Source organism: Polypterus senegalus, chromosome 3 (assembly GCF_016835505.1).
Source record: "Polypterus senegalus isolate Bchr_013 chromosome 3, ASM1683550v1, whole genome shotgun sequence".
NCBI classification, from domain to species: Eukaryota; Metazoa; Chordata; class Cladistia; order Polypteriformes; family Polypteridae; genus Polypterus; species Polypterus senegalus.
In genome coordinates, this window is record NC_053156.1 from 158,014,524 (window position 1) to 158,040,665 (window position 26,142).

Genomic DNA, 26,142 nt, shown 5'->3' on the forward strand with positions numbered 1-26,142 from the left:
TATAAGCATAGGGAACTCCAGTTTCTGTACTATAACTTGCCTGAAGAAGGTGCCTGAGCTGACTTGAATGCTTACATATTGTAATCTGCTCACTTAGCCAATAAAAGGTGTCAATTTGCTTCACTTCTCATTGCATCCATAATAGCTAACACAGTACATCACCTTACTACTTCAGACTATAGAAATGTGTTGTTTGCATATTATCCATTATAATGACTTAAACAGAAAAACTCATAAAAACAGAAGTAAATTCATCAGTACTAATAGTTGTTTTTCCATGTACACCTTGGTACTCTTAAGTTTATTACATTTTAGATCTGTAGTATTTATTTTTTTATTTTTTTGCTACACTAACTCTTTTCTACTTTTCTAGGTTTCACATGTCGCAACATTATGCTTTCTTCTTCTATAACGGGTAAGCAGATTTCTTATTTCATCCTTAAATATTGCAGAATTTAATTTAAAAAATTCTTTTTCTTATGTTGTCTTTATTATACTAGCCCGAAGCCATATCAACTATGAGGTCAAAGGAGATGTGGCAGTTATACGATTTAATACTCCAAACTCCAAGGTATGAATTTGTGGTTTGCTCTTTCTCTCACTATATCACTTGTGTTTAACATTCTTGATGGTGATTCTTTGTTATTGTTTTGTTGTTGTGTTTTTTTTAAGTTTATGAGAAAGTAATCTTGTTTATAAAAAGTAAATATTTCAAGGCTGCAACAGGTTTTAGCTATACCTGTCTTTTTTTTTTTTTTTATTTAAAGATTACATAAGTAAATATACACCTACATTGTTAATGCGTTTTAAAACATGTATTCAGATCAGAACAGAGAATGATTAATCATCTCAAAATTTGCCTATATTTCAGGAACTTATTTAAGTTTTTTCAGCAATGTTCATAACCAGTGTTTATTATATTTAACTTGGTTCAAGGTTTGTGAGCTTCAAAGTACTTTATTAAATGTGGTTTGTTGGAAGGAATATATAATTATTTTAAAATGATTAATTTAAAAATAACTTCTGTTTTATAGGTTAACACATTGTCAAACCAAGTAAATTCAGAATTCACAGAAGTAATGAATGAAGTGTGGGCCAATGATGCAATCAAGAGTGCAGTGCTAATTTCATCAAAACCAGGATGCTTTATTTCTGGAGCAGATATCAAGTTAGTATTAGTAGAGTGGTCTGCTTTCCCCTGCCACAAAATGTATATCATTTTTGCCTCCTGAGCTACTGTATATTTGCAGCATAGTTATAAACATGCAATTTGAATTTTTTTTTTTGGGTCCCTTTGAGAATGTGTTGTCAATGCTGCTGTATAGATGATAATGCACAAAAAAAAGTAGTTTGTATGAATAATGTAAAAAAATTCTCAATCTAACAAAATGTTAAGAGTACAGTTTTGTGAGTTTGTGCTCCCTTTAATTATCAGTGAATGATTTAAAAATTGCTTTCACTTTAGAGCCAGCTTATTGTTAAGGATTGTTGATTTGAATATCTACTAGGGGTGTTAACTTCACTGTTTGTAAGCTGTTCATGTCCTCAGAACTGCTATTGCACATTTATTAATGTTGACTCACAGACAAACACTTTGCTCTGTTAGAGTGTTTGGCCTAGCTTTAGTAAGTCTCTTTAAGAAAAAGTTTTTTCTTAGTTTTCTCTCAAAGATTTGGGGGAAAAAACACCCTCACAGCATCTGATATTAATGTGACTGTTCTCTTTTCCCAGTAACTGAGTTTTATTGGATCTAAACACTTTGTTACCATTAGCACTAACTACTAGTTAGCTTTGTAAAAAGTAGTTAAAAGAACAGTGTTACTTAGATTGTTTTCCTGTCATTTGAATAATTTAACCTTTTATTATTTTTATACTAAAGGTTTTCCACCTAATGTGCATTTTCTCTATCCAATTCTGCAAGTACCTGGCTGGTTACATTTTATGGTGATATAGTCTGTTGCCACAGTTCTTTCTAGTTCACTCAAAGAATGAACCTGCAAAGCTGGGGCCTCATGTATAAACGGTGCGTACGCACAGAAATGTTGCGTAAGAACTCTTCCACATTCAAATCGTGATGTATAAAACCTACACTTGGCGTAAAGCTATGCACTTTTCCACGGTACCTCATACCTTGTCGTACGCAAGTTCTCCACTCGGTTTTGCAGACTGGCGGCACCCAGCGTCAAAGCAATGCTACTGTTCCTGTGTGGTTAATCCTTATTTTCCTGACGCGGCTTTATAAATACACTGAAACTAACCGCATATTGTTTATTAGTGTAATGCATCTGATTGTAATGAACTTGTAACAATATAATGGTCCAGGGAATAGCCATAGTATTACAAATACCATAACTGCTTTAGCGTTGTTACTCTAACTGCACCTTCTTCTTTCCACTGCTCCCGTTAGGAGTTGCCACAGCAGATCATCTTTTTTCATATTACTCTCACTGCACCACTCGGTGTATTTATATCACTGTATCTGAGTGTGAATCACAGCAGCAGCTGATCGGAAAGAGAATTATCGGTATACGGCATTAAGCATAAGCTGTCTCGGACACGGCAAAACATTTCAAAGCCTTACCTGTACGGATCTCGCAGTCCAGAAACAGTTTCATCCCAAGAACTATAAACGCACTCAATCAAGTGCTCCTTGTAGAACTGTTTGTACTTATAAGTACAATTACCTCACTGTAAACTTGCACTACAGTTATAATATTACACAACCTGTGCCACTTTATAAAGCGTGTATTTACATATGATGACAATATCATTTTTAAGATGAAATGCAGCAAAATATGTTTATTTTACAGATAAAACTTTAACTTCATTTAAATAATCTATATTCTTTACTGGGAGTGTCGTGAAAGATAGAATAATTGAAATATCTTCGTAGTACATATTTAATGTTCCTTAAACGTTTTGAAGAATCAGCGCTAAGCTTACAGATGGCTTAACTTCTATTACAGAGCTGATTGTGTGGTGATTGGGTATTTGGGGAAAGAAAAGCAAGGACTGCAGTGGCAGCTACGCCAATATATATTGAATATAAAACGGAAAGAGAAAATAACAACACAGCTAAAAATGCAGCGACAAATTTCGGCAAAAGTTAAATGCTTGTGTCATGAACACGAGGCGGCTATGCAGTGTCTGTAACAGACGTGGCCATCCACCGTGCATAAGCTACCTTACTGACATTGGCAGGCGAAGGAGCCACTGATTCTTCCTCTGCCCAGTGCCACCACAAGCCTAGAGCTGCCCCTGAGTACTGCTGCAATAAATTATTTCATCGAAGATCGCACACAATCACTGCGCTGTGAAAGCCATGTTTAATAACGTGCTTTAACTCCTATCATCATAAAAATATCACGTATACATCTCAGTATTTTAGTTATTCAGAGAGCCGTAATATCATGAATGTAATGGATTCTGTGTCCAGTTGGAGGAAGAGAGCCGGTTTAAGAAGCAAGTAATGTAGTGATTCACACACACAGAGCACATAGAAGATCAAATACAAAACAAAGCATTTATTATGCTACTTTAATTACGATGTGATTTGAGAAACTGGTTAATTAAACGATTTTAAGATGAAGTTTATGATGTTCTACTTTAATGACAAAATAAACTACGTGATTAAAGTTGAAATGTCGAGATTGAAGTTGACATTTCATGCTTTTTCCCCACTGTGTGCCTTTTTTTCCTCTGTATCCTAATAAGCTTTCATATGACACTCGGACAGTGGGCTACAACTCGCCTTTTCACAGCGACTTTGATATGTGACTTCTTTTTTTATTTCTGGCACTGTGCGATTTTGTGAACGTGAGCTTTCAAGTTTCTCCAACACGCTATGCCACTCGATCAACTTCCTTTTGTTGATTATACCACAGTTTATTTGAACAAATAGTATGTTTTTCCTTTGCCTCCACTTGGTATTCGCTGAAATTCTTATATTTTCCCCTGTGCTTTTCCCATTGTCTTTTCACAGAAGGCTGAGCTTAAGGGCGATTTATATTCATTTGCATATTTAAAGAGGCATAATTCTGGGAGGAGTTGGGGCGTTACATAAAGCGTGTGCACGAGCGTTATTTTTCACGCTGATCGGGATTTATGTAGCAGAAGAACGTGGAAGTTGGAGTACGCACAGATTCCTGCATCTGGATTTTTCTGTGCGTAAGCACATTTCGGCTTTTGTGCTTACGCCATGTTATAGTGCGAGTTCTACGCATGGCGTTATACATGAGGCCCCTGGTCTTCTGACAGTAATTGATTAGATTGTTGACTTCTTTCAGGTAGTTTTGCATGTAGTTTTTTGCTTCATTTCTCTGACTTGTGTATCTTGACCTTAGTTTGTTTAATGATGTTAGAATATTTGTGTTTTATTCTGGGATCTTTTAATCTGTTTTGATTTATAGACTGACAATACAGTAGAAAGAGTACATTGATTGTAGCCATGTTTTTTAATGGAAAGTGTTAATATGTTTTTAATGGAAAAAGACACATTTTCTGGCCTATTGATATGTATATTCCTGGTGACTTGTGTATATTTGAAGCATCTCAAGTTAATTTCTGTCATTCACACCTGTTATTGAAGTACTTCAATGTCTACTAGAAATCATTGTTATTTTGATTAACTATGTGCTTTTCAAAGAAAAAGCGCTTAATGTAAAATGCCAGTTTGTTTGAAATATACTGTACATATCCTCCATGGAGAAACTTATCCTATTAGTTCGAGAATTACTTCTGGTTATAAGAGGAGTAGGTATGACCTGAAAATGTATACGTTACTGTGTGTTTGTATGGATCTGAAGTCTTGTACAAAGGCCTAATTAGGGCCTCAGTGAAGAAAAAGGAGCAATGCCAACTTGATCCTCCACCATAATGTTGATATGTAACAACATTGTTAATGCTGCTTAGTAATGTGACAGTTGGTGAAAGATTATTTCATACTCAAGCTCCAGAGCTTATTGAGTATCATTGTTCTCAAAAGTTAGACATTGCATTGCTGAATATTGGATATGAACACATAATTGGGCTAACTCTTTGCTTATTGTCTATGGGCTATTGCAGCATGATCGCAGCATGCCATACTACCGAAGAAGTTACCCGTTTGTCTCGAGAAGGACAACAGCTGTTTGAGAAGATGGAAAAGTCACCTAAACCAATTGTAGCAGCAATTAATGGGTCTTGTTTGGGAGGAGGATTAGAGGTACATATTGCAAATATATCCTATTTTAGATTTTTTTTTTTTTGGGCAGTTGAAGTAACAATCTGTAGTTTTTGTATCTTTTACTTATACTGCATTTTTAGGTTTGTCTAAGAAAAATCTTCACTCTCATTTTGACAGAGAATAGGGAAAAGACAATTCCTAATATTGTGAGCTTCAAATTAAATCTAAACTAAGCAACAATAAAGAAAAAAAAATATATGAAGAAATCCTCAGGTTACTGATGTTATAAAGTATGACTGGAAATGTGACATTTTTATGTTCACATTGCCTCAAAAATGCATATTTTAATAGAATACTGTTAAATAAGCCCATCCATCCATTATCCTAACTACAGGGTCACGGGGGTCTGCTGGAGCCAATCCCAGCCAACAGGCAGGGCGCCAGCCCACCTCAAGGCGCACACACTAGGGACAATTTAGAATCACCAATGCACTTAACCTGCATGTCTTTGGACTGTGGGAAGAAACCGGAGTACCCAGAAAAAACCCACGCAGACACGTTGAGAACATGCAAACTCCACGCACGGAGGACCCGGGAAGCGAACCCGTGTCTTCTGACTGCGAGGCAGCAATGCTACCCACTGCACCACCGTGCCTCCTCGTTAAATAAACCATTTCTGAAAAAGTCCTCATGTATGATGATAACGCATATTCAAATAAAATTGAGTATTTGAATTTAAGATTCTCTCCCTCCATTTATTGATCATGAGTCCTACCCAGTAATAGCTCCTTGGCGGTTAGGCCTTGGTAAAAATATCAGTTTTTAATTTATCAATTCAGACTTGAGACTTTAATAATTGATATTGATCTACTATCCTGTTCTATATGTAAATTTTTGCTTATCTTCATTTTTGATGTTTGATCCAGTAGATGTTTCTAATGCATACTTTACTACCTCACATAAAATGTTGTGACCTCCTCAACTGAAATCCGTGCATTCAACACTTAAATCAGATCTGTGGACGTACTATGGGTTTAAGCTGTGCTTCGGTAAAGAACAACTGAATAAAAGCGAAGCTATATGCAAGCTGTGCATCTTGGAAGTAAAGTATTGTAACACAACAATCATGTCTCACTTGGCTCAAACTTGAGCTCTTAGTTAACAATATTTTGGAGAAAATACCTGTGTTTAGAATTTTGTGGGTATATGCCTATATACCTGATATTAAAATTATGCAACACACGTAATTTGAAATTAATGGGTATGTTGGTATTATTTGTTGTGGGTTTAATTTGGGTACCCTTTGTATCAGGAATTTTGTTGTTTCTTTTAATCTCAGGTTTTGATGAAGAACTGTTACTCACTACATTTTTGTAAACTTTTTTTTTATGTGACTTATTCCTTTAAGCTTAGGAAAAAAAACTATAAACTGAATGATTTTTTTTCATTCACTTATTTCTGTAGTTTTGTTAGTCTGAAATTTTAGTCCGTGTTAAATTTGATTCCTTATTTTACTTAAACCTGTTTAAATAATTTTATTAATTTTCACATAAAGCCCAGGGTCAATTCAATTAATATTCCTTTCTTGGTAATGCTGCCTGGATTTTAGGGTAATGATGCTGTTTTCATGAATTGATTCAATTCCAGTTCACAAAGTCCCACAAGGTTTCTGATCTAAATCAATATCGATTTCATTGGGTGTGTTTTATTTACAATACAAATTTGGCTTGGATAGGAAAGGATTCTCGGAGAACTAATTGTAAATTGAACAAGGAACAGTCTATACAGTATAACCAGGTACATTATTAAAAATATTTGTGTTAAGAATTCACCCCAATGCAGCTCAATTGATTAACTTTTTATTTAGCATGGGATGGGATACATACTAAATAAAATTAATACAGTGAAATGACGAAGATACAAACAAGCATATACTAAAATGTAAACAAGAAACAATCAGAAACTGATTCAGAAATATTCCATTATTCAGCAACTGAGTCTCTTCTTTCAAAATAGTACAAGAAAACAGGTCTTGTAAACAGTCCTTAAAACCTCTGAAGTGAATACTGTAATGTTAATGACACTAAGCCCCCTTCATGACTACTATCTCATTTCTCTTAGACTAAGATCTTTCTGCAAGAAAAATGTGGAGTGTGGCAGCTCCTTTATGCAGTAAACATTTTCGCCAGCAGTTAAAACCCTTTCAGAAGGAACAGTGGTCCCTGGGATACAAAAATACAGTTTTGCTTGATGAGATAAAAGGAGATAATTACCTGCATGCACCCTTCACCATGTCATTGGATTATCAGAGAGTGGAACATGTTGTACTTTCTTGTTTTTGATCACTTCCTGTGCCTTTTCAGTTGGAGTTTTTCTGTGATGCCATAGAGAAGAGGCATCATCCACTTCAAAAGGTCGAAGGGAATTGTCCTCCTGCTGTACATTTATAGTTTTCTCAGCTCCATGACAATCAGATTCTTGCTGTTGAAAATCTTCAGAAATAAACTTAATTGGGAACACACTAGGGTATTGTTTAATATTGCTAATACAAAGGGAAAAAGACTATTTAGAATTTATATTCAAAGCCTGTAATATACAGGAACAATCAGTTATTTCTGTTCTTCTATATCTTACGTTAGATGCTTTCATTTGTTCTGGACCAGCAGCTCCAGTCATTAGTCTAGAGAATATCTCATCACACAAATGAAGGGCCTTAAAGCAAGGATCTTAATGCTGATGCTATATAAAGAATGTCCTTCAGGGCCTTGTATCTTAAGAGATTTCACATACCCATATTTAAATCCTTTTAATTTATAAAAACTATTTTACTATAATGCTATTGTTGCATAGCTTATAAATATTAAATTACTATTACATAACTATTGTATTATACTAATTATTATAATGTTATATTGTAGTATTATAAGAAACTGCATACACAGTTACATGCACACTTTAAGTAAGCATACCTTGAATTTAATTTGTTTTATACAGCAGTCTTGAGGTTTATCACTGTGGAGTTGTGCGTGGCTGGTTTCAGCTGCCCTACTCTGTAAAACATGAGATTTCAGTCATCATTGACCTAGTGAAAAGTAATTGTTATGTATGAATCTATTGTCCAGCAGTCACAAGTTAGGGTGACTCTCTGTGTTGACTCAAGTAAATTTGTGACTCCGTGTGTCACATCTACATACAGGTTTGGGATTGCCATTTCACTGAAATATTTACGTGTTGGTAAAATGCAGCATGGTTCTAGTGTATAATGAGTTTTCGAAAACCATTGTTTTCAGCAACGCTGTTTGGACATATATCTTTGCACATGAAAGTTGTCACAGACTGTTATTTTTTTTCAACTTGTGTAGAACTGGGTTGCAATCGTAAACACAAATGCCTTCCCAGTGGAGTTTATTTCAGATTGAAATCACTTAACTAGACACCATAAAGATGTGGAATCGGTAAAAATGTCAAGAGATTTGTGGTATTTATGCAGTATTTTTTTTTTTTAACATTTTATTGCTTTTATTAAAATCAAGTAACATTCCATACAAGCAAGTCAAATTTAACAAAACCAAATTGCCGCAGTATTTCACTTCCATTTTTCACATATTGCATATTACTTTGCTTTTATCCAGCTCTTCACTGTCTTTATATTTTTCAGATGTGAAATGCATCCAGACTTCAACCTTTAGCCTTGATGGCACATTCAGTTTAGCTCCATATTTTGTGACTGTCAGATCTCGTTGCGCGAGGCTGGCTATGCAAGCCTAATGGGGTCACACAGTTACATGGCTTATATTAAAAGAAAAAAAAAATTGGGCTTTTATGAATTGATTGTGAAAATGAAGATTGATTTGAAGAAAAAAAAAATCTAGTTTTTCTAAACCCAGTTCTAATGGATTGTATATTCTCTTTTTCTGCACTGAATATTGTTCACAGTATTGTAATTTTTTTTTCTTCTGTTTATCAGGTTGCTCTTGCTTGTCAGTACAGAGTGGCAACAAAAGACAAGAAAACTGTCCTGGCTACACCTGAAGTTCTGCTAGGGCTGCTTCCAGGGGCTGGTGGTACACAGAGACTGCCAAAAATGGTATGTGTTTTGCCATGATGTTCTATTTTTTGTATGTATGTGTGTGTGTGTGTATATCTATCTATCTCTCTATCTATCTCTATCTATCTCTATCTCTCTCTCTCTCTCTCTCTATCTCTCTCTCTATCTCTCTCTCTATCTCTCTCTCTATCTCTCTCTCTATATATGAATATTTTAGTGTCATATACTTTGTCATGTAAGCACCACTTTGTCATAGTAAGTATGAGTTGTATTCCTTGTGCCTTAGTAGTTTCACTTGTTAAATAGGTGACTCTCAAGCAAAGAATTATCCACAGAGATCAGTATTGGCATTTGCAAACTATCAATAGCTAGGTCTGGGAATGTTGTTCACAGTGGTCTGTATTGCATGGCCTTTTTGGACGGGTGAGAGTTAAAAGCTTACACATGATATATATGTCCACAGATTAACTTTGACAGAAAAATTGCATGTAATCTCTTTGGCCGTCAAGGAACATGAATTGATGCTAGAGGTAGAAAGCCCAATGCGAGTTACATTTATATATAGTGAGTGCTGTGGAGCCAGATATTACTGTTTTGAGTGTAGGGGATCCGTTATACAAACTATGGTGTTTGTGTCCTCACTTAGATTGTTTGTTTTTCTGTTGAAGGCAGCAAACAAAACTCTCCATGCTTGTGTACTCTGGTGCTTTTATGTAATATTCAGTCTTTCAGATATTGGCCAATATGTTGTAGCGGGTAGAAGACCCAGTAATCTTTTGTCAGCAGGCTTTCGGAAGTGATTTGAGTGCTCTTCAGGATCTTGCAAGCAGTTTTGGCTTGTTTAATTCTGAGTAGAAGGATTGTGAACATTTAGGTACTGTAGCTTCTATATAAAAGGCTTCTTAAATTTGAGTTGATTTTCATTTTGGACTTGACTACTAATGAAGACATTCAGAACAAACAAAAGTAATTTTTATTGAGCGTATGATTACATCATCATGGTCAAGTGTTTAAACTATTAGGAAAGAATATAAATTGTATCTAGTGTTTTACAGTAAAGCCTCGTTTATCGCAGTTCATCCGTTCCAGACTCTACCGCAATAAATGAATTTCCGCAAAGTAGGATTCTTTATTTATAAATCGAATATTTTCGCAGTTAGAGCATAGAAAACCTGTTTACGACCTTCTAAATACGTATTTTAACATTATCAGAGCCCTCTAGACATGAAATAACACCCTTTAGTCAAAAGTTTAAACTGTGATCCATGACAAGACAGAAATGACAGTTCCGTCTCACAATTAAAAAGAATCCAAACATATCTTCCTCTTCAAAGGAGTGTGTGTCAGGAGCAGAGAATGTCAGAGAGAGAGAAAAGCAAACAATCAAATCAATACGTGCTGTTAGAGCTTTTAAGTATGCAAAGCACCGCATGGGAAGCATATCGTATATCATTGAGGAGTTTTATTTAATACATAATACATGCTCTGATTGGGTACCTTCTCAGCCATCCGCCAATAGCGGCCCTTGTATGAAATCAACTGGGCAAACCAACTGAGGAAGCATGTACCAGAAATCCGCGAACCAGCGAAAAATCCGTGATATATATTTAGACATGCTTACATATAGAAGCGCGAAAGTCGAAGCGCGATATAGCGAGGGATCACTGTACTCAGTTGGATAATACTCAAACACAGGTTTAAAATGTACTGCTGTGGTACTTTGACTTATAAAACTTAGAACATGGAACAGATTACATCTTGCCTGAAGAAGGGGCCTGAGTTGCCTCAAAAGCTTGCATATTATAATCTTTTTAGTTAGCCAATAAAAGGTGTAATTTTGCTTGGCTTTTCTCAACATAGAACAATGAATATTATAGCATCTCTCTGAGATGAAGCTTGAAAGTAGTTGGTCATGCAGCTTGGCAGTTGACCCAGAAATGGGAGTTGCCTATTTATTTATTTATTTATTTATTTATTTATTTTTTGAAGCAAGTCCGATTGCTTACCAAAATTCTATGCATGACTTCCTGAAAAAAAATCTCCGGTTACTTGTGTTATATAGTCCTTATGCCAGTTATCCAGTCATGTGGTCAAAACGTGCAAAACGCTTTTTTAAGCCCCCTGCTCACTTTGCTCAACCACCCCCTCCCATTAAAGGGTGTGCTATGCTCCAGCCATTTCCTGTCTTTGCCGCTCAAATTGTCAAGGGGGTGCTGAATGCAAGATGAGGTAATGCGGTCTGATCAGTTGCTGTCTTCCTGCTGCTGCTGCCGCCGAACTACATGTTCTGCTTGTCATGCTTTGCATCGATCATTTAAAAGCCTGTACAGCAGCCGTCCTTTTCTCTCACTGCCTTGTCTCCCATGACATTATAGTGTCTCTCACGGGACGTCAAATTGTCTTCCGAGAAGATCACGTATTGTCTCCTTCCAAGTCTTTCAAAATTTTTTTTCATAATAGAGAAATTGTTAAATATGTACTTACTGATAAATTAGTTAACATCATAAACCAGAGACTAAAGCCTCACAGAATTGCTTAGTTAATAGTCCAGTCAAGATTTCTGACTTCAGTTCAAAAAAGCAATCCCGTGAAGCTTTAATTTCTGGTTTATGATGTTTGATTGCTCTAAAGGTTTATATTTAACAATATTTTAAGCTACATAACCTGTATTTTTGTATTTTTTGAATATGTGACTCGGATAACTTGCATGTGGATAATATGTAGTAATGTGGGATTTTTTTTTCTTTTTTCCATTGATATTTTTTCACTTCATTTGCAGTTGTACATCATTGGTCACTATTGGCTTGTATTATATCAGACATTTTATTTTCCATTCTGCATGAAAACATAAATTTCTCAGTCATCACTACAAAGTACATGGGATAAGTGACGTATAAAAAATAATTTTATAGCTGGTGTGTTGCTTTAAACAAATTTGCTCAGAAAGTCTCCGTAATTTACAATAATGTTTGTATTACAGGATTTGTTTAGTTTCACTGCTTCTAACCTATTATTAAAACTTAGATGCAGATCAGAACCCATCCATTCATCCATTTTCCAACCCGCTGAATCCGATCACAGGGTCACGGGGATCTGCTGGAGCCAATCCCAACCGACCCATTTTGGCACATTATAAAACAATAAAAAAATATGAAACACTTTTTTGTTTTATTTCTGTTTTAGATAATTGACTACCCTATGTAATTTTAATGTGCTTTTAAAATACCATACTTAAATATGTCTCATTTTTCTCAGTTTTAATTTTTTTTGTTTATATTTTATAGGTTGGCCTCCCTTCTGCTTTTGACATGATGCTTACAGGAAAAAACATTAGGGCTGACAAAGCCAAAAAAATGGGACTTGTTGATGTACTTGTGGATCCATTGGGTGAAGTTGTTTGATCTTTTTTGTCTTGTTTTTAGAATTTGGCACATTAGTCGTCACCTTCCAAGTTGCAAATTTGTTTAAGCTAGAAACATTTAAAAGGCACACAAATCTGGTCCATTTTATAGTGTTAACCTTTTTAATTTCTGGAACACTTTTGCAATCCAATATTTCAATTATGCAGAAGTTAAGACTTCATTAATTCCAGGAACTAAGTATATTTAAAAGGCTGAAAGTATAATGTATGATTGGGGGTAGAGAAGTTTATATATAAATTATTAGTATTTGTGTATGCTCAGTAAAATAATTTTATGTTAAACAAGTGTACTAAGGGGGACAAAGAAGTGCAAAAGGTATACAGTGTACAAACCGGTTATATTTCAATGGCTTTGTAGCAAATTATGATGGGATGCTTTTGTCAAACATTCACAGTCTGATACTGGCCAAAAGGAGTTTAGTGCAGATAGAGAGAATTTTAACAGTTTTATGAATTTAGTAAATGTATTTCATAATTTTCTTTTTGTTATGCTATATTAATGTATGTTACCGGTTTTACTATATATAATGTAAATAAATATATTTTTTGCATTTAAGGCCCTGGCTTAAAAAGCCCAGAAGAGAGAACAATTGAATATCTTGAGGAAGTTGCTATTGAATGTGCAAGAGGAATTGTAAATAAAAAAATTTCTCTCAAAAAGGAAAAGGGGTTTGTTCAAAGTATGTATTTATTTTAGTTGAAACTTTGTTTTATGTAAGTCACACCATATGTTTTAAAGTATATATGGTTAATTTAACATTTTATTAGATGATTATATATGGTGCTTGTGTTTTAAACATTTGCTGGCAAATTACATTTTTAGAAGTCCGTATTTGGATGGAAAATTTAGTTCAGAGTTTTCATGCAACTCATGTTGTGTTACCATGCTTTGCCCGGGAAATTTTCCAACTCAGTGAGTCTCACTTGTAGAGCCATTTGTTATTCAGATGTGTCGGAAGTACTATGTAATCCAAGTACTTTTCTGTATACAGTATTTGTGTTTATTTTTTTAAATTGGGGCTAATATTTAATTCACTTGAGCTGCTTACTGCTGAACAAGCTGCATACAGTCTCTGGTGGTGTTGGTGTAAAAAAGATGTCCGCAGTATTCCGTATTAAAGTAGTATTTGAGAAAGTTGCAGAGGTGATTTAAAATTGATTTAAAGATAAAAAGCCTGAATTAATTTCTAAAAAAAAGCATCTTTACTCACTCAAAAGTACTGTCCTGTCCTCTTCTTATCACATTCTGAAAGACATCTTTGCCATCAAACCTTTATTCTGTCCAATCATGGTTTGGCTTACCAAGTTAATTTTCAGTGCATTTTTTTTTTTTTTTTTTTTAATTCAGAAAGCGCTTATCATTGATCGCACATTGGTATTGTATTATTAATGATATGCAAGAAGGCAATAGTGTTGGCTTTGCACTTATTAAACTTGTTAAGCTACTTTTTCACCTCAGAATTATTGCCACATGTGACACAACCCCGGTCTGCCAAAGCAGCTGTCAACACTGTGCAGTACTTTTTCCCTTTTTCTAACTGTGCACATTTCACATAACAGAAATTATATAACATATATTATATTAATGTGTTTTTTGTTATGCCATTTGGTATGGGATTCGTAAAAGCAGTGTTAATGTTTGTGATACATAGTTTTTTGGAATAACCGAGTCCTAGCAACTGGATGGACACACACACTCTTACATCTACTAAATAAAAGGATATTATGCATATATAGTGATAGTGATCTATAGATATTTTTGTGTATTTGTATGTGTTTAAATGTATGTATATCTCTAACGCCCTGATAACTGATGAAGTGTAAAATTTTTCTTCTAAAGAAATAGTCTATTGAAAAGCAACAGGAACTGTACCTAACCACTGTTGTCACTGATATATCAATGATGTCACTGAATTATATTGAGGAATGATTTTAGAAATACATAAAAGCATTTTTACATGTGCAACAGAAAAGGCCTGCATCTTATGATCTGGTAATCATAAATTGATCAGATTAATTGCTTTGATTTTATTGAATTTAATATTAAATTTCACAAAAAGAAACTGCAGCAAAATATTTTTGTAGACTGTCGGGTGATGTCAGTAGGTCATCAGATTCATGTATTTATTGCATGCAAAAGGTTTGCAGCTAGATACAGGTGGCACTTTTGACTGTTGGCAGGAATAGAATTTGCACTGAAAATATCAATTAATGGAAATACCATCAAAAAATGCACAATGCTTCGCTTTTCAGAAAAGCACTTCAAACGTTCTTAATGAAGTGACATTTAAGCAGTATTACTGCACTTTATCACATAAATTATCGAATCATGCGTATGTACAGTTGACTTTATGCCTAAAGGAATACTCTCTCCAAAAATAGCAATTTATAATAAATGAGAGATGTGGCAGGTCTTCAATTCAAAAGCATTTTTCAACTTGCTGTTCAAAAGAGGATTTTGTTTTATGCAACATTCTTTTACCAGAAATGTTTTGGGATAGTGTGAGCACTAGATATCTGACATAATGATTGAGTCGCAACTAAATTTAGATTTTTTTTTTTTCTTTTCCCCCCCAATGATCATTTAGATATTGGTTGCTATTTGTTCAATATTGGTCCTGTTAAAGTTTGTTGTGACTTTTAATTTTATCTCCGTTTTACATAAAACATGAGAACACTTTTTCTCTCTGGTCATTGTATACGACATGTAAGTAGTAGATATAAAAAAAAACAAAAAACTTTTTGGGTGGATTATTCAATTTTTGATGATGATTTATTACCTCATAAAGCTGGAAAAGTCTATGATGGCCTGAAAAACCAATCACTGACTATTGTTTGCTCAACAAAGGCATATCTGTGAGATTATCGTAACATAAGACTTGCCTATAATAAGGCTTATACTTGTGTTACATTAGTGTGTGTCCACTTTTAATGTTTTATTTCTATCTGAATCCTTTTAAGCCAATTTGTTCCAAAATGAACAATACCAGAATTGCCCAATTCAAGGTTACAGGAGCCTTTTTTTAGTTGTATTCAAAACAATACAATACAATTTATATTTGTATAGCCCAAAACCACACAAGAAGTGACATAATGAGCTTTAACAGGCCCTGCCTTTTGACAGCCTCCTTGCCTTGACTCTCTAAGAAGACAAGAAAAAACTCCCAAAAAAAAAAACCTCCAGCTAAGCAATCACGGAGCTGGAGTGACCGGTATTGAAGACGACTTGCTGTCGAAAGGCAGTGTGAGCACCCTGGCCACTGGGGAAAGAACCCAAGTCTTGGTCCGAATGGAGCCCGATGTAGCCAGGGATCAGAGGGCTATCGGACCAGTGTGGAAATCGGCTGCACCTGCAGCTAAGGTGACACCCTGTTGCGAAGCCCGATGAGAGAAGCAGGGGAGCCACTAGGTAAAAAGAAGTCCCTGTGCTTTGGATTTTAAGAGACCGCTTCCAGCCATTGTTTTAACCTCGTTGGCGTTGTTTTTAAAGGATAATAGATTTTAACCTCTACTAATTCACTCGTTTTAATGGATTATTTATTTAAAGACTTTTGATACACTGCACTTTATTTAATTTGAACACTGTTTTGTTGTTTGCTGGTTTTAAAATAACTCTTACCTTCCCAGAAAGAAGGAAGTGCTTATTTTATTTTAACAGGCCGGTTAATGCGAGGCCAGTTAAGAGGGATTGTACTGTAATAGTAAAATAAAAAATATTACAAGTACAGAACAGAATTTAACAGCAGATGATATCACATAATATGATTTGGATTCAGACAGTAACGGTGGTATTCTAACAGTTAAGGCATGTGCTTGTATAAATAGAAGGCAAAAAATGAATGTTTTGTTTAGTAAAATTGAAGATTTTAATGTGTACGTTAATAGGTTTTGGTATGTTGTCTTTTTTTTTTTTTTTTTTTTTTTTATAAAGCTCTGCAAACTGTTCACTACAGCCGTATTTCAAGCAAGGTAGATTGCTTTGTGATCATTTTCATTGTGGTGTGTGGCTTTATAACTTATTTTGTTTCACTCTTTCCCAGTGCTTGCATGTGACCTTCAATTTTTTTTGGATTTAAATTACAATGCCTACATAAGTTAATAAATTACTTGCAGTGCACATTGGACAGTCTGTGTAGAAGTCCATTTCACATCCCTAAAGTCTGTGTGTGTATATAGTATATAAATACATTATACATATATGTAAAATATAAAATCTGTCATAAATCCAGAATTAGTAAGTAATTCATGATAATTATATATATTAAGATGTTTGTTTGATAGAATGAATAATTAACTTAGTGCTATATTAGTTATACAGCTGTTTTTGAGCAATTGCAAACCTGTATTTTTACTGTATAGTTAAAACGGCAGTATTACTGAATTTTAAATACATTTAATGTAAAAACAAGTTGATATAATTAGTATTAATTTGTGTGTTTTTCAGAAGTAACTGATTATGTAATGAACATTCCATTGGTAAGGAATCAGATCTACAACACTGTGGAGAAAAAAGTAATGAAACAGACAAAAGGGCTATATCCTGCTCCATTAAAAATTTTAGAGGTACAATTGTACTACTTTTTCTTTTTCTGTTATGTAGCAAACAACTATTTTGGGTTGATAAATACTATATTTTTTTTTTTTTAAAAAAGGTGCTGTGATTTATATTTAGCTCGGAAAATTACATTTAGTATGTGAGAACTTGTAGCTGCTTGCATACGGTGGTGATTTGGTAAATTTTCAACTACAGCAAAAAAAATTTTCTTGGCAGTAGAGCTGTTGAGAATAACACAGCTTGGTAACCTACATATTTTTGCATTGTTTTATAATATAGTTTGAAAACGATTACAAGTAAAAAGATTTTTTTTATAAGAACATCGTTTATATTGCTAAACTTGCATTGTAAGTGACTTTGAATCTGTTGATGTGTCCCGCTTAAGTAGAGATGTACCTTGAGCTTTACCATTTTCTAAAATCAAACAGTTAATCGCCAACACATCAATAAATAAATGCTACATACTAAGCCTTTTTGGAAGAAACTGAAGTATTGCTTGCAAATGTGTTGTAAAGGCTGGTTTACTTTAATTTGAGCATGGCACTCTGCCAAGTCTCTCTATATTGTCTGCTGGTATTTAAATGGTTTTTATGGAGAAGTCATAAAGATGCAGCTTATATTTGGAGAGTATCCAGCTCGAAAGCCTAGGGGCCGCTTCTCCAATGCTTAGATATGTACTGAAGCTGTTTACGTTAATTTACATGTGCTGCCTGAGTTTCCAAACAGAATGTAATAAACCTTGTGACTAGTACTACATTTCTTGTTAACATTTTCCCTCATATAATTGAAAAGTGGGACCTTATTAACAAGTGTCAGAGCTTTATTCATTGTTTTGATTACATAAAAATTGCATCTACTAGTCAGTTAGGCATCTTAGCAGTATCCACAATTTTTATATTTTGTCTTGGTTAGAAAATGCTGCTCTGCATATGCTGCCAGTGTCTCTTTTCTGTGGGTTAAATCCTTTACTTTGGAATGGATGCTTAGATAAAGCTTGACTGATATTGTAATCAAGTTGATGATTCAAAATTGTATTATAGCAGTAACATTTAATTTAACAGTCATTCTTTGGGTACTCTATTGTTATCTCAAAGATTTGTTAGGTTCCATATCAAAGTTTTCTTTAAGTGTTAAAAAAAAATAGTACAGTGGAACCTCGGGTCACGACCATAATTCGTTCTAAAACTCTGGTCGCAACCCGATTTGGTCATGACCTGAAAAATCTGTAATTTATACAAAAACTAACTATAAACAACCAAGAAAACTAACCTTGCATAAATAGAGTTCTGCCATGAAGGAAGTGAGGAGGAACTGGGTGGAGAGGAGATTACAGTTTTAAGGTAAAGTCTGTGACGATGCATGTTCGCTGCTTGCTCCCATCTCGCTTCCGGGAGCCCTTAAACCTGTCACCATCGATAATGTTACTGATGAGCACGACAGTGAGGCACTATAATGGAGCAATCGGATGGTGCAAAAAGTGCCAAGTGCTTTTATTAAAATCAACAAAACAACAATCAAAAACAAAGTCCAAATTTAAATAAATTGCAGTGCTTTCAGAATCCTTCAATAAATAAATGATCCCATAAAAAAGAAGTGAAGTGGAGGTTAGAATCCAATAGAAAAAAATCTTCATTAAATACAACAAGATTAAAACAATGCTCAAAACAGTCTCTTTAAAAACAAGCCCGGTGCATTCTTTAAATGCTTTCCCGGCCTTATGCGGCCAGCCTTCTCTTTCTCTCTCTCTCGTTTGCTCGCTGCACAGGGAGAGACTGAACACATGCGGAAATCATCAGCGCTTACAAACCGGAAAGGAAACTGGCTTGTTCATCACCCGAGTGTGTGGTTGTGAACAGATGCAAAAGTTTGGCAAACTTTTTGGTCATAACCCAATTTGTACGTGGTCCGAGACGTTCGTGACCCGAGGTTCCACTGTACCATGAAAAGGTCTCTGAAATACCCTGGCCTGAGCTATATGTGAAGTTTTACAGTTACTTTATATATAAAGGAAGTCTATATTTTTCATGAAAATTTAAAAATTATGTTGCCGCCAGATGATGGTAATACTGATATAAGCTGTAGATTTTTATTGATGAAGAATAGTTAAATCTACAATGTTATTGAAATGTCAGGTATTGAGAAAATTGTTTACTTTCATTCATTTCTGAGACATGGTTTTATCATAATTTAAAAATACATCCTTTTTTCCTCTCATTATTCCATCTTGGGATCACTGCATTGGACACCAAATTGAAACTAACCCTGGACAGAATTTTATCTATTGAAGGGCTATCTTATCTTGGGGCTTTCCATTGAAAGGTGCACACACACCCTTCATGCCATAATTTAAAATTGACAGTTCATCTTGCAGTCTTGGGGATAAGGGAGAACTCTACATTATCAACATAATAACCTCTTCACATGGTGAATAAACCCTCAAGCTCAGTTCCCTGTTCATTCAGCCACTGCAATTCACTTTTCTTTCTATAGGTAGTTAAAACAGGAATTGAGCAGTCCACTGATGCAGGGTATTTGGCAGAGTCACAGGTAAGAAATACAAGTTTTAGTTGTGTTTTCTCTCTCTCTCTCTCTCTCTCTCTCTCTCTCATATGCTAAGCACATTTTATGCTTCCTGATTTAGTCTTTATTTCTTTTAATTTTTGTCTGTTCGTTAGCATGTTCATTATCTTTTAAGCTTTATAGTTAATTATTTACAAATACAGTGATCCCTCGCTATATCGCGCTTCGACTTTCGCGGCTTCACTCCATCGCAGATTTTAAATGTAAGCATATCTAAATATATATCACTGATTTTTTGCTGGTTCGCGGATTTCTGCGGACAATCTGTCTTTTAATTTATGGTACATGCTTCCTCAGTTTGTTTGCCCAGTTGATTTAATACAAGGGACGCTATTGGTGGATGGCTTAGAAGCTACCCAATTAGAGCATGTATTACATATTAAATAAAACTCCTCAATGATATAAGATGTGCTTCCCGTGCGGTGCTTGATTGTTTGCTTTTTTCTGTCTGTCTCACTCTCTCTGCCTGACGGAGGGGGTGTGAACAGAGGCTGTTTGCCTAGAGGATACGGACGCTCCTCTACAAAGTGCCGCTTTATCGCGGTGCTTCGGCATACTTAAAAGCACAAAAGCACGTATTGATTTTTTGATTGTTAGGTTTACTCTCGCGCTCTCTCTCTTTCTGACATTCTATGCCCCTGACATTTACTTCTTTGAAGAGGAAGATATGTTTGCATTCTTTTAATTGTGAGAAAGAACTGTCATCTCTGTCTTGTCATGGAGCACAGTTTAAACTTTTGACTAAAGGGTGTTATTTCATGTCTAGAGGGCTCTAATAATGTTAACAGTGTGGGAGAGTTTATAAGGGCTTAAAATATATAAAAATCATATATATAAATTTAATCAATCATGGGGGGTTCTGGAACGCAACACCCGCGATCGAGGAGGGATTACTGTAGTGTGTTTTTTTTTTTTGGCATGTAACTGAAGTTTAAAGGATTCAAAGAATCTACTTAACAGTTTGTTTGTTTTTTTTTTTTTAGTTGGTAAAGTTTTGGATTTTTTTATTTTTAATCTTGTGTTTTATTGAGCTGTTTATCTTAGTGCAGGTTGGTTATTAATAGTGTGGTGTTCTGTTCAAGCTTGGTGTAGAAACAACACATTTTAGAAATTCCCATATGTGCATGCTTTATCTATTAAAATAATGTAAATGTCTGTTTCTTCTCTGTAGAAAATCAGGACATTTCTAGTATCAAGCTATATAAAAATTAAGGCTCATTTTTATTGAGAATTTAAAATAAATAGATCATGTTTAGTTTTGAAAGCATGTATCGTTTATTATATCTTTGTGGTCCTTGTGATTCAATAATAGTACATAAGCCAATTGGAGTTTTGAATGCTTCTAGCGTGTGTATTTGTGTGTATGTTTATTGTTTATCGTTTCTTGTTTGGTTTTTTCATTGTCACTCTTTCAGAAATTTGGGGAACTTGCAATGACTAGGGAATCTAAAGCACTTATTGGTCTCTATCAAGGACAAGTGGCCTGCAAAAAGAATAAGTTCGGAAACCCACAGAAAGAAGTTCAGTAAGTATCAAGATACTTTAGACTTTCAGTATTTGGATAATTGTATATAACTACATCTTTAGCAACATTGTTATATATACGAGGGAGCTCCGCTCGCCAAACCCCATGTTTGGTTTTCCGGATACACACTTTTTTAAGATTTTTTTTTTTTTCCTTGAATTGTTGCTGTTTCATGTGTTTAATGACTTAGTACCATAATTCAGGATAGGGTTTCTCTGTTTGGAAATTCAGCACAGACAAAATGATCTACATCAGCAGTTTTTTTTTTTTTTTGCAAAGCAACCAATAAATGTATTTAAGGTAAACCCCGTTTTTGAAATTCTCTGACTTAAACTTCAAAGCCTTACAATATTTACATACTTCTGACATATCACCTATGTCCATATATTCGATCTCTATTCGCCTTTTTGTTATTTCTCAGAGAAATAATTTCCATTTGTTTGCACTAATGCAATCTTTTTTTTGATACTTTCTAATTTTCCTGCTTTCATATTCTTTAACTTTCTCTGCATTTGTATCGCACCATCGGTTTTTTGAGCCTTTCGAATTACACTGCTTTCATAATCTCTAACCTGCTCTGCATGTGTATAGCGGCAATGTTTTTGAACATCTTTATGAAGTTCTACTTTGTTTTTTACTCTTTGTCTTTTAATTCTGAGCCAGATTGGACCTGCTTTTTTTTTTTTTTCTTCAATTCCACTTGTTCCGGGCTGATTACCTTATTTTCTGAATTTGCATCTAGATTATTCTTTTTCTTTTTTGCATTTTTTTTCTCTCCTATGCTTTCCAGTCTCTTTTTTTTTTTTTTTCCCGCGCTGCTCTTTCTTCTTTGCTAAGTCTTTGATGTTTCATCTATATCTTATTGTCATTATATGCTTCATATACACTGAGCGCCCTGGATCTGTGTGTGTTCAAAGCCTTTACACAACTGAGTGTTTTGCTTCCCATGGTCTTATTTGATATTGGCTGTAAGTAGGGCGTGTCTTGCAAGAATCTCACATTCTACATACCGCGACATGGTCCTGAATCAGTCTCTTGGCACAAAGTCTCATGTTTAAGGTACCTGCGAGATGCTCCGTGGCCAATCTCTTAAGTTTTGCGGGTCTTTTAAGTGTCTTCTGTGATCTTCCGTGATCTGCTGTCTCCTAACCGCATGAGAGAATTGACAAAGCAAATTGATCATCTCCAGAAAGAGGATGTTAACATTTAGATTTTTTGTTGTTATGCTGAGTTGTTCACTTTTTTCAAGTATCTTCAGAATACAACTAATGTGACCAAAACATAAAAAAAAGAAAGCAAGTGCATCACAGTGAAGTTTTTCTATTTCTATAGTAACCTTTTCTTAAGGCAGTTCTAATTTTGATGATGGGGAAAGTATGATGTTTGAATGGTGTTTTCTGGCTTACTTTAGTAATAGCTTAATAAGGGAGAATTGGACATTGCATTTATTACCCTGCTTCAGGCATGTTCTTGATTTTGCAAATATAGGAATGGTGGGAAAAGAATCATCACAAGATGAAGGGGGTTAGTGATTCAAAAAAGCAGCTTTAAACTATAATTGTATATTGTACGGTTGATATATTAAAAAGTATGAAAGGCATAGTTACCCAGATTTTAGTTGAATTCCTAATACAGGCTTCCACTGAATTCCAAACAGCCACTTTACAGAATATGCATATATAGAGGTCTTTTAAAATATTTTTCTCTCCTTACCACAGTGAAACCAAATTTCTGTGGTTGTGAAAAGCAAATCTGGAATGATTTTCAAAACTTAAGCTGCTAGCTATCACCCATTTGTCTAAGCTGGCGCTGCAAGTAAGCTTCACCGCAGCTTGCAGAATGAAGTGCAGATGGATCTTTATTTGGTGATGGGCTAGATGTTGGTGACACCCAATCAGTTTCAGTCATTCTCAGAGCTTATAGATACTTTTGGAGACCTCCTTCATGGCAGTATACCAAATGAGGCAAAGCTGGATTCACAGGTTGAAGCAGAATTTAATAGTCCTTTCAAGTGCTAGAGTTCAGTCAACTTGTGTTTCTCACGTGTCTTTTCACATTACCCTATATATAATGGTTCCAAAAATTATTTTTAGTTGGAAAAGTTCAAGAGACAGAAAGGCCATCCTTCAAATGTGTTGTTAAACAGCTTTTTATATAGTATTTATTAAAAGCCAATGTGGTGTTAGGGTTTATTTTGAGCAATTATACTAATTCTGACAATTTCTGTGTATTTTAGTGCTTATCTGAAGAAAAATTGAGAATGTTTCGAGCAAGGGACTGCTTAATGCTTTTCTTGTAATTAATGGTAATTTAAGTGTTAAAGTGAATTTACTTAAATTACCATTTAAGAAAGTGTTTTCTGGAAAAGAATAGATTTGTAAAGCGGAGGAAACCTGCACATGCGTTTTCTTACCCAGAATGCAGGATTTCATTCAGAATTCATAAGAGCTGTTGAGGAAGAAAGATTGAATCTATTTAGTCAGATTAGCTGATTCAGCCTATAGTGGCTGATTAATGTGCTTTATGTAATGTACTGTTTTTAGTTTTGCTAAGATGAGTGAAATATCAACTTTGAGCAAAATGAACTTATGAATGTTTTTGCTACATTATAACTGCAAAGCTATACTGTCTTCATTTTTTTTTTTCAGTAATTTCATAAACTGCTTGAAATTTCTGTATATCCTAAATTAAGTGGGATTTTGTTACCCTTATGATAAATAATCTTTTACGCATTATTTTAGCTTCATTTGTAAATAGGAATAGTAATAAAGAAGATTTTGGAACTATTCATGCCTACTGGACTTTATCTTGCTGCTTCCTGTAACAACCAGTTGAAGTAGACATGAATATTTTCACATTTCTGCAGTTAGTAATCTTTTGTTTTAAGTTTTATGTTTATTTTACCTGCTATACAGATTCATGCCTTGGAGTGTTTGGTTTACTCTTACTAAACTGCAGGATACTAAACAGGATCCTGCAATTCCAGTATACTTTTTGGCTACACAAAGTTCGATTTCCCCAACCAAAGGCACTTGACTGACCTGATAACTTAGCACTCAGCAGACCACTGGAATAAACTGAAGTCATGTTTGCAGCACTTGCTTGATTTGATTTATGCATTATCCTACTTGGAGTTTCCATTTTAAGAAAGGATTTTCTGCCGCCTTAATGGAATAATACGTGTGGGCATCAGCAATCCTTAGTTAATGCTGTGGCATTTAAATGATACTTTGTTGATACTAAAATTCCCAATTTGCGCCATTAAAAACTCGCCTTACAACAGTACACTACCACCATAATAACTTTGGCAAAAGGCAAAATGGATCAATGGATTCCTGCTCTTTATGTTGAGCTCAGCTGCTGTGAAATTCAGGATATGTCAGAGCAGGTTGCAGTGTATTTTGTTTTGTCCTTTCTGATAAGTGGTCTTATAACAACTAAAAACGTTGTCCGTATCTGTATGCTGTGCGAGTGGTGTGTATATAAAATATGTATGGGTGTGCGCTATATATACAATAGTATATACTGTGTAGTAATATTATTCACTGATTTGTAGAGCAGACAGTTTTGTTTTTCAGAAGGTATACATAATAAATGAATTACTACGTGTATTTTTATAATTGCATCAATTGTCTCACTGCTAAGATAGTTTTGTGTATTTATTTCATCCCCTCCCCAGTTATGTTAGGGTGGCTGAAATATCCTGCAGTATGCAAGCTAATTTTACTTGTAATGAGCCTTTTGGCCACAGGATGACAGCAAAGCTACATTCTTATTTTCTTACATTTAAGCGTTTTTTTTTTTTTTTTGTCAGTACTGTATCTACCTTTTTCATAAGGATTTTATGGATAGTCAATTTTGTCAGTTTTTACATGTGCACATGTAAGGGCCAGATTGTTAAACCAAAATACTGGGGAATAGTGTTACATCTGTGGTATTTTAACCTCTTTGCAGTGCAGTGATTATATTTTTGATCAGAAAATTTGAATGCTTATCTATTCCATTTTATTTTTTGTTCCCTTACCATAGGACACTAGCCGTTTTGGGGGCCGGTTTGATGGGAGCAGGTATTGCACAAGTTTCTTTGGATAAAGGACTACATACCATTCTTAAGGATACTACTCTGGGTGGTCTTGAAAGAGGACAACAGCAGATATTTAAAGGGTATATGTTTCTTTTCAATTCCCTTGCTATGTATAAATAAAGTAATTTCAATGAGAGACAACAAAACATACATTCACTTCTAAGAGGAGTACTATTATGAACCTGCCAATTTATTTAACTGGAGTCTTGTAAACTGAAACTTGGAAAACTTTACTTGTCTTCTATTTTAGGATTGTAGTTCAAACATTGGGAGCTATAGTAAACAACCTCTAACTTGTTTATATAATAATGGTTATATTTTACCATCTATGTCATCAGTTTAATCACATTTTCAGTGAATATAAGGTAATATAAACAATACTGTATATGTATTACATCTCCAATATTTTTATTTATTACTTGTTTGGACTTTTGATTAGAATTTAATTGCATTACATCTTTTGAGAAAGGAAATTGTTTACAGAATTAAACACTATATAGGGATAACTTGTTTGGATACAGATTAGCTCCTTCTGTACTATCGGTTCTGCTTTAGCTGAGGTGTAATAGAGGCTCCAGAGGATTGATACTGCATTTAGCATCTTGTCATAGTGATGTTTGCCATCAGGAGAGATTAGGACATTTGTCAGGGTTGGAGAGAAAATGACTGAACAAAATAGCTGGAAAGTCTTTATGAACGCAACCTGGTGTCGTCCTGTCATCTCTAAAGTACAGCTAAAACTTTTAGCATGATGGTTCCAAAAGT

The 26,142-nt window shown here is 34.7% G+C and overlaps 1 protein-coding gene across 2 annotated transcripts in view; it reads left to right on the forward strand.

Moving 5' to 3' along the window:
* Positions 1 to 26,142, forward strand: part of LOC120525654 (trifunctional enzyme subunit alpha, mitochondrial-like) — a 42,657-nt gene that overhangs the window by 3,701 nt on the left and 12,814 nt on the right. Inside the window, exons 2-12 of one of the 2 annotated variants that reach the window (XM_039748127.1) lie at positions 374 to 415; positions 501 to 571; positions 1,035 to 1,168; positions 5,065 to 5,203; positions 9,132 to 9,251; positions 12,497 to 12,599; positions 13,191 to 13,313; positions 17,078 to 17,196; positions 19,679 to 19,735; positions 21,184 to 21,293; positions 25,323 to 25,457. In XM_039748127.1, the coding sequence (XP_039604061.1) occupies positions 374 to 415; positions 501 to 571; positions 1,035 to 1,168; positions 5,065 to 5,203; positions 9,132 to 9,251; positions 12,497 to 12,599; positions 13,191 to 13,313; positions 17,078 to 17,196; positions 19,679 to 19,735; positions 21,184 to 21,293; positions 25,323 to 25,457 (1,153 nt within the window). The remainder of the gene's footprint in view (positions 1 to 373; positions 416 to 500; positions 572 to 1,034; positions 1,169 to 5,064; positions 5,204 to 9,131; positions 9,252 to 12,496; positions 12,600 to 13,190; positions 13,314 to 17,077; positions 17,197 to 19,678; positions 19,736 to 21,183; positions 21,294 to 25,322; positions 25,458 to 26,142) is intronic. The other variant, XM_039748128.1, reaches the window with a different exon arrangement.